The sequence below is a fragment of the Tauraco erythrolophus genome, chromosome 8 (genome assembly GCF_009769465.1).
Source record: "Tauraco erythrolophus isolate bTauEry1 chromosome 8, bTauEry1.pri, whole genome shotgun sequence".
In the NCBI taxonomy this organism is placed as follows: domain Eukaryota; kingdom Metazoa; phylum Chordata; class Aves; order Musophagiformes; family Musophagidae; genus Tauraco; species Tauraco erythrolophus.
In genome coordinates, this window is record NC_141472.1 from 5,436,220 (window position 1) to 5,443,868 (window position 7,649).

A 7,649-nucleotide genomic window follows, 5' to 3' on the forward strand; every position below is an offset into this window, starting at 1 on the left:
AGTGAGGAAGAAAGTGAGAGAATAATAATTTATTTTATGAGTATTTGCCTAACTTACCCTAAACGGGAACTTGATTCCTATCTGCAATACAAAATCCCACCCTTTTGAACACAGAAGTCTATCAGAGCAAGAGTTTAAAACAGAGCATGACCCACCTGAGGTAGCTTCTTGTGAGCACAGTTTACTCCTCCAACGAAAATCATATTGGGCATCAAAGGTCTTGGATAATCTAACACAAAATCTAACCTCATGAGCCAAACGGAAGCCTGGCGAAAGAGATCCATCACAGTCACATCCCGCTGCAGGAACTCAGAAGCCAGTTTTGCATATGGTTGAAGGATAGAATCACAGAGAAAATAATTTGGGATGTCAAAGATTATGTTCTTCACCCGCTGGAGAAAGTTCATGTGGTCTGTATGGTCTGTAAATCCCGTGGGGACATAAGAAAGGGGATTGGGACACTGAGTGCCTTCGAATTCTAAACCACATGGTGCTCCTCGTGCAAAAAAGACGGAAGGCACTGAAAGATGCTCAGCAAGTATCTGCCCACAAGGTAGTACAGGTTCTGTAAAGACAGTATCAAACTTGCTCTCCTCAAGATATCTGATAAGCTCTGTGTTGTGCAGTAAGTGTGTACAGCTGGAGAGTACCAAATCAGAGAGGTTTTTCATACTCTGGTATACTTTAAAACAATGGGGATTTTGTATGGCGAGAGGCTCGGCCCTAGCCTGAGGAGATGGGGGATCCAACCTGGCCAGAGGCCACTCCAACCAGGTTTGGAGCCAGGGGAGCTTTTCACAGCTACTTACAGGGGCCATTTCTGCAGCACTTCCCATGCTACCAAAACCCCAGCACCTAAACAAAAGTATGAGTGTATGACAATTCAAAACATAGAGAATCCTTCTTGTAAGAAAAAACACAGGAATGTAGAGGAACTCAGCAAGGGCAAGTTGGACCACAGGATGAGCAAAGGTCTCCTCAAATCAAAGTCTGCCTTGCACCACATCAATAGCCCTGACTGAAGAGGTGCTGAACAACCTGCTCTAATGTCAAAGCTGGCGTCGAGTAGAGGGACGTGACCAATGGGGAGTTTCTCAGAGCTAACTCCACATACAACACTTTGTCCATCTTTATATTGTGGTATTTGGATGGCTTCACTGAAACGAGTACTGGCAAAGCAAAAGCAGTTTGAAATCTATCTACTAGCACCCAAAGAAAGAGACCTTTTCTAACAAAACCTGTGTTACAACTTTTCAGACAACATGAAAGCCTGCAAAAATGTCAAGAAAAAACAGTACGACCCACCTGAGTTAGCTTCTTGTAAGCACAGTTTACTCCACTAACCATAATCATGTTGGGCATCAATGGTCTCGGATAGTGTAAAACAAAGTCTATCTTCAGGAGCCATATGGAAGCCTTGCGTAAGACGTCGAGCACCGTCACATCCCGCTGAAGGAACTCAGAAGCCAGTTTTGTGTATGGTTGAAAAACAAACTCACAGAGAAAATAATTTAACATGTCCACGATTAAGTTGTTTGCCCGCTGGAAAAAAGTTCATGTGGTCTGTATAGTCTGTAAATAGCCTAGGGACATAAGAAGGGGGATGGGGACACTGAGTGGCTTCAAATTCTATACCACATGGTATTTGCTGCACAAAAACCACGGAAGGGAGTGAAAGATGCTCAGCAAGTATCTGCCCACAAGGTAGTATTGGATCTGTGAACACCGCATCAAACTTGCTCTCCTCAAGATACCTGACGAGCTCTTTGTTGTGCAGTAAGTGTGCACAGGTAGACAGGAACATCGCAGTGGATTGTTTTAACCGTTGATACTTTCTAACAACTCTTTCCAAAAAAGATCCTCCTTGAAGTACCTCATGTGAAAATTCTTTGAAATGTTCATCCATCTCTTCCTGTGTGAAAGGGACTGGGAACATTTTCATAACAAAATTCTTCGTTGGCTTTATGTGCATACTGACTTCAGGTGCAACGACGACGATTTCATGTCCCTTCTGCCTGAGACTGTCCAACACCTCCCGCATGCTGAGCCAATGACTCCCATCCAGCGGCACCACCAGCAGCTTCCCAGCAGCAGCCAAACCGAGCACAGACAGGAGCAGAACCAGGGTCGCTGTGACTTGCGGATAAGGAGTGAGCAGCGAGGCCATTTCTGCAGGAATCTGGTGAGTGCTGCCCAGAAAGAAAACCCCCAGTGGCACTGAAGCACCAGCACCAGCTCTGCACTTTTAAGCAATCTGTGCTACACCTGAACTTTTGATCCTTCAGAGTATTTGCTGTGTGGTCAATGTTTAATCATTTAACTGATAAAAGGCTGAACAAGGAGCAATAGAATTCATCAGTCTACCTGGGCAGGAGGTAAATGTGATGGTTGCACCAGATAAGCCCTGCCTGTTTCTACTAGAAAAGCTTTGGCAGCTCTACTGCCTTTAAGCAGCATCTGCCAAGCCACCACGGCCCCCTCAGGCTCCTTGAGATGGACTTGAATCTCAGATCTCACATAGCCATCTCCAAGGTGAAATCTTCTGAGGCCTGCCTGTCATCAGAGACAGTGCTTCTTAGCCTGAGAGTCCACAGCCTGCGACATTCCTGCTGATTCCAGCTGTGCAAATACCCAGGTGAAGAAGCAGACAAATTCCTTCTCAAAGCAAGAAGTGGTAAGGCAGCAAAGGTGTGCCAGGACAGAGGCCTGGCACGCATTTCTCTGTGAATGCCAGACCCTGCTACAACCACTTGCACCGTTGTGTGGATTGTACGTAACTGCAAGGCTGTGACAGCCCCTCGGGCTGTGCTGCTCATCCAGCACTCAGGAAGGGAGAGAGCACCAAGTCACTCAATGCTGCACTGAATACTTTCAACTAACCACAATGAAAAAGGCATCAACTGAGCATACTTTAGAAATGAAATGTAGAGATGCCTATGCTGAAAATGGAAAGTGAGGAAGAAAGTGAGAGAAAAATAATTTATTTTATGAGTATTTGCCTAACTTACCCTATACGGGAACTTGATTCCTATCTGCAATCCAAAATCCCACCCTTTTGAACACAGAAGTCTATCAGAGCAAGAGTTTAAAACAGAGCATGACCCACCTGAGGTAGCTTCTTGTGAGCACAGTTTACTCCTCCAACAAAAATCATATTGGGCATCAAAGGTCTTGGGTAATCTAACACAAAATCTAACCTCATGAGCCAAACGGAAGCCTGGCGAAAGAGATCCATCACAGTCACATCCCGCTGCAGGAACTCAGAAGCCAGTTTTGCATATGGTTGAAGGATAGAATCACAGAGAAAATAATTTGGGATGTCATAGATTATGTTCTTCACCCGCTGGAGAAAGTTCATGTGGTCTGTATGGTCTGTAAATCCCGTGGGGACATAAGAAAGGGGATTGGGACACTGAGTGCCTTCAAATTCTAAACCACATGGTGCTCCTCGTGCAAAAAACACAGATGGGAGTGAAAGATGCTCAGCAAGTATCTGCCCACAAGGTAGTACAGGTTCTGTAAAGACAGCATCAAACTTGCTCTCCTCAAGATATCTGATAAGCTCTTTGTTGTGCAATAAGTGTGCACAGCTGGAGAGTGCCAAATCAGAGAGGTTTTTCATACTCTGGTATACTTTAAAAAATCTTCCCAGAAAAGATCCTTCTTCAACTAGGACTTGTAAAAATGTCTCGAAAATTTCATCCATCTCTTCCTGTGTGTAAGGGACTGGGTACAATTTCATAACAAAATTCTCTGACGGCTTTATGTGTAAACCGTATTCAGGTGCAACGACAACTATTTCATGTCCCTTCTGCCTGAGACCATCCAATATTTCCCGCGTGCTGAACCAAGGACTCCCATCCGACGGCACCACCAGCAGCTTCCCAGCAGCAGCCAATCCGAGAGCAGACAGGAGCAGAACCAGGGTCGCCGTGACTTGCTGATGAGGAGTGAGCAGCGAGGCCATTTCTGCAGGAATCTGGTGAGTGCTGCCCAGAAAGAAAACCCCCGGTGGCACTGAAGCAGCAGCACCAGCTCTGCACTTTTAAGCAATCTGTGCGACACCCGAACTTTTGATCCTTCAGAGTATTTGCTGTGTGGTCAATGTTTAATCATTTAACTCATAAAAGGCTGAACAAGGAGCAATAGAGTTCATCAGTCTACCTGGGCAGGAGGTAAATGTGATGGTTGCACCAGGTAAGCCCTGCCTGTTTCTACTAGAAAAACTTTGGCAGCTCTACTGCCTTTAAGCAGCATCTGCCAAGCCACCACAGCCGCCTCAGGCTCCTTGAGATGGATTTGGTTCTCAGATCTCACATAGTCATCTCCAAGATGAAATCTTCTGAGGCCTGCCTGTTATCAGAGACAGTGCTTCTTAGCCTGAGAGTCCACAGCCTGCGACATTCCTGCTGATTCCAGCTGTGGAAATACCCAGGTGAAGAAGCAGACAAATTCCTTCTCAAAGCAAGAAGTGGTAAGGCAGCAAAGGTGTGCCAGGACAGAGGCCTGGCGCGCATTTCTCTGTGAATGCCAGACCCTGCTACAACCACTTGCACAGTTGTGTGGATTGTACGTAACTGCAAGGCTGTGACAGCCCCTCGGGCTGTGCTGCTCATCCAGCACTCAGGAAGGGAGAGAGCGCCAAGTCACTCAATGCTACACAAAATACTTTCAACTAACCATAATGAAAAAGGCATCAACAGAGCATACTTTATAAATGAAAAGGTGGAGATGCCTACGCTGAAAATGGAAAGGGAGGAAGAAAGTGAGAGAAAAATAATTTATTTTATGAGTATTTGCCTAACTTACCCTAAACGGGAACTTGATTCCTATCTGCAATACATAATCCCACGCTTTTGAACACAGAAGTCTATCAGAGCAAGAGTTTAAAACAGAGCACGACCCACCTGAGGTAGCTTCTTGTGAGCACAGTTTACTCCTCCAACGAAAATCATATTGGGCATCAAAGGTCTTGGATAGTCTAACACAAAATCTAACCTCATGAGCCAAACAGAAGCCTTACGAAAGAGATTCGGCACAGTCACAGCCCGCTGCAGGAACTCAGAAGCCAGTTTTGTATATGGTTGAATAATAAACTCACAGAAAAAATAATTTGGGATGTGAAAGAATAGATTCTTCACCCGCTGGAAAAAGTTCATATGGTCTGTATGATCCGTAAATTCTGTGGGGACGTAAGAAAGGGGATTGGGACACTGAGTGGCTTCAAATTCTAAGCCACATGGCACTACCCGAGAAAAAAACACAGATGGGAGTGAAAGATACTCAGCAAGGATCTGCCCACAAGGTAGTACAGGTTCTGTAAAGACAGCATCAAACTTGCTCTCCTCAAGATATCTGATAAGCTCTTTGTTGTGCAATAAGTGTGCACAGCTGGAGAGTACCAAATCAGAGACGTTTTTCATACTCTGGTATACTTTAAAAAATCTTTCCAGAAAAGATCCTTCTTCAACTAGGAGTTGAAAAAATGTCCCGAAAGTTTCATCCATCTCTTCCTGTGTGTAAGGGACTGGGTACCATTTCATAACAAAATTCTGTGATGGCTTAATGTGCATACTGACTTCAGGAGCAACGACGACTATTTCATGTCCCTTCTGCCTGAGACCATCCAGCACTTCCTGCATGCTGAACCAAGGACTCCCATCTGACGGCACCACCAGCAGCTTCCCAGCAGCAGCCAAACCGAGCACAGACATGAGCAGAACCAGGGTCGCTGTGACTTGCGGATAAGGAGTGAGCAGCGAGGCCATTTCTGCAGGAATCTGGTGAGTGCTGCCCAAAAAGAAAACCCCTGGTGGCACTGAAGCACCAGCACCAGCTCTGCTCTTTTAAGCAATCTGTGCTACACCCAAACTTTTGATCCTTCAGAGTATTTGCTGTGTGGTCAATGTTTAATCATTTAACTGATAAAAGGCTGAACAAGGAGCAATGGAGTTCATCAGTCTACCATGGCAGGAGGTAAATCTGATGGTTGCACCAGATAAGCCCTGCCTGTTTCTACTAGAAAAGCTTTGGCAGCTCTACTGCCTGTGAGCAGCATCTGCCAAGCCACCACGGCCCCCTCAGGCTCCTTGAGATGGATTTGGATCTCAGATCTCACATAGCCATCTCCAAGGTGAAATCTTCTGAGGCCTGCCTGTCATCAGACACAGTGCTTCTTAGCCTGAGAGTCCACAGCCTGCAACATTCCTGCTGATTCCAGCTGTGCAAATACCCAGGTGAAGGAGCAGACAAATTCCTTCTCAAAGCAAGAAGTGTAAGGCAGCAAAGGTGTGCCAGGACAGAGGCCTGGCACGCATTTCTCTGTGAATGCCAGACCCTGCTACAACCACTTGCACAGTTGTGTGGATTGTACGTAACTGCAAGGCTGTGACAGCCCCTCGGGCTGTGCTGCTCATCCAGCACTCAGGAAGGGAGAGAGCGCCAAGTCACTCAATGCTGCACTGAATACCTTCAAGTAACCACAATGAAAAAGGCATCAACTGAGCATACTTTATAAATGAAAAGGTAGAGATGCCTACGCTGAAAATGGAAAGGGAGGAAGAAAGTGAGAGAAAAATAATTTATTTTATGAGTATTTGCCTAACTTACCCTAAACGGGAACTTGATTCCTATCTGCAATACATAATCCCACCCTTTTGAACACAGAAGTCTATCAGAGCTAGAATTAAAAACAGAGCACGACCCACCTGAGGTAGCTTCTTGTGAGCACAATTTGCTCCTCCAACGAAAATCATATTGGGCATCAAAGGTCTTGGATAATCTAACACAAAATCTATCCTCATGAGCCAAATGGAAGCCTGGCGAAAGAGATCCATCACAGTCACATCCCGCTGCAGGAACTCAGAAGCCAGTTTTGCGTATGGTCGAAGGACAGAATCACAGAAAAAATAATTTGGGATGTCATAGATTAAGTTCTTCACCCGCTGGAGAAAGTTCATGTGGTCTGTATATTCTGTAAATACCCTGGGGATGTAAGAAGGGGGATTGGGACACTGAGTGCCTTCAAATTCTAAACCACATGGCATTAACCGAAAAAAAAACACGGATGGGAGTGAAAGATGCTCAGCAAGTATCTGCCCACAAGGTAGTGAAGGTTCTGTAAAGACAGCATCAAACTTGCTCTCCTCAAGATATCTGATAAACTCTTTGTTGTACAGTAAGTGTGCGCAGCTGGAGAGTCCCAAATCAGAGAGGTTTTTCATACTCTGGTATACTTTAAAAAATCTTTCCAGAAAAGATCCTTCTTCAACTAGGACTTTTAAAAATGCCTCGAAAGTTTCATCCATCTCTTCCTGTGTGTAAGGGACTGGGTACAATTTCATAACAAAATTCTCTGTCGGCTTTATGTGTAAACCGTATTCAGGTGCAATGACGACTATTTCATGTCCCTTCTGCCTGAGACTATCCAGTATTTCCCGCGTGGTGAACCAAGGACTCCCATCCGGCGCCACCACCAGCAGCTTCCAGCAGCAGCCAAACCGAGCACAGACAGGAGCAGAACCAGGGTCGCTGTGACTTGCGGATAAGCAGTGAGCGGCGAGGCCATTTCTGCAGGAATCTGGTGAGTGCTGCCCAGAAAGAAAACCCCCGGTGGCACTGAAGCAGCAGCACCAGCTCTGCACTTTTAA

At 45.6% G+C, this 7,649-nt stretch overlaps 2 protein-coding genes and 2 pseudogenes across 2 annotated transcripts; all 4 read right to left on the reverse strand.

Annotated features, from left to right (window-relative positions):
- Positions 1-134: 134 nt before the first annotated feature.
- On the reverse strand, positions 135-2,167 carry LOC104371595 (UDP-glucuronosyltransferase 1A1). Its single transcript, XM_086615845.1, is given in 3 exon segments — positions 135-728; positions 1,306-1,551; positions 1,553-2,167. Coding segments are annotated over 3 exon segments (1,455 nt in total).
- A 918-nt stretch (positions 2,168-3,085) lies between these two features.
- On the reverse strand, positions 3,086-3,967 carry LOC104371567 (UDP-glucuronosyltransferase 1A1). Its single transcript, XM_086615968.1, has one exon. The coding sequence runs from the start codon at positions 3,965-3,967 to the stop codon at positions 3,086-3,088; it is 882 nt and encodes a 293-aa protein (XP_086472094.1).
- Positions 3,968-4,886: 919 nt separating this feature from the next.
- Positions 4,887-5,768, reverse strand: LOC104371619 (UDP-glucuronosyltransferase 1A1 pseudogene; annotated as a pseudogene).
- Positions 5,769-6,629: 861 nt separating this feature from the next.
- Positions 6,630-7,567, reverse strand: LOC147528292 (UDP-glucuronosyltransferase 1A1 pseudogene; annotated as a pseudogene).
- Positions 7,568-7,649: the final 82 nt, after the last annotated feature.

Coding starts and splice junctions, on each gene's coding strand:
- LOC104371567 (XM_086615968.1), bottom strand. CDS start 3,967: ATGGCCTCGCTGCTCACTCCTCATCAGCAAGTCACGGCGACCCTGGTT.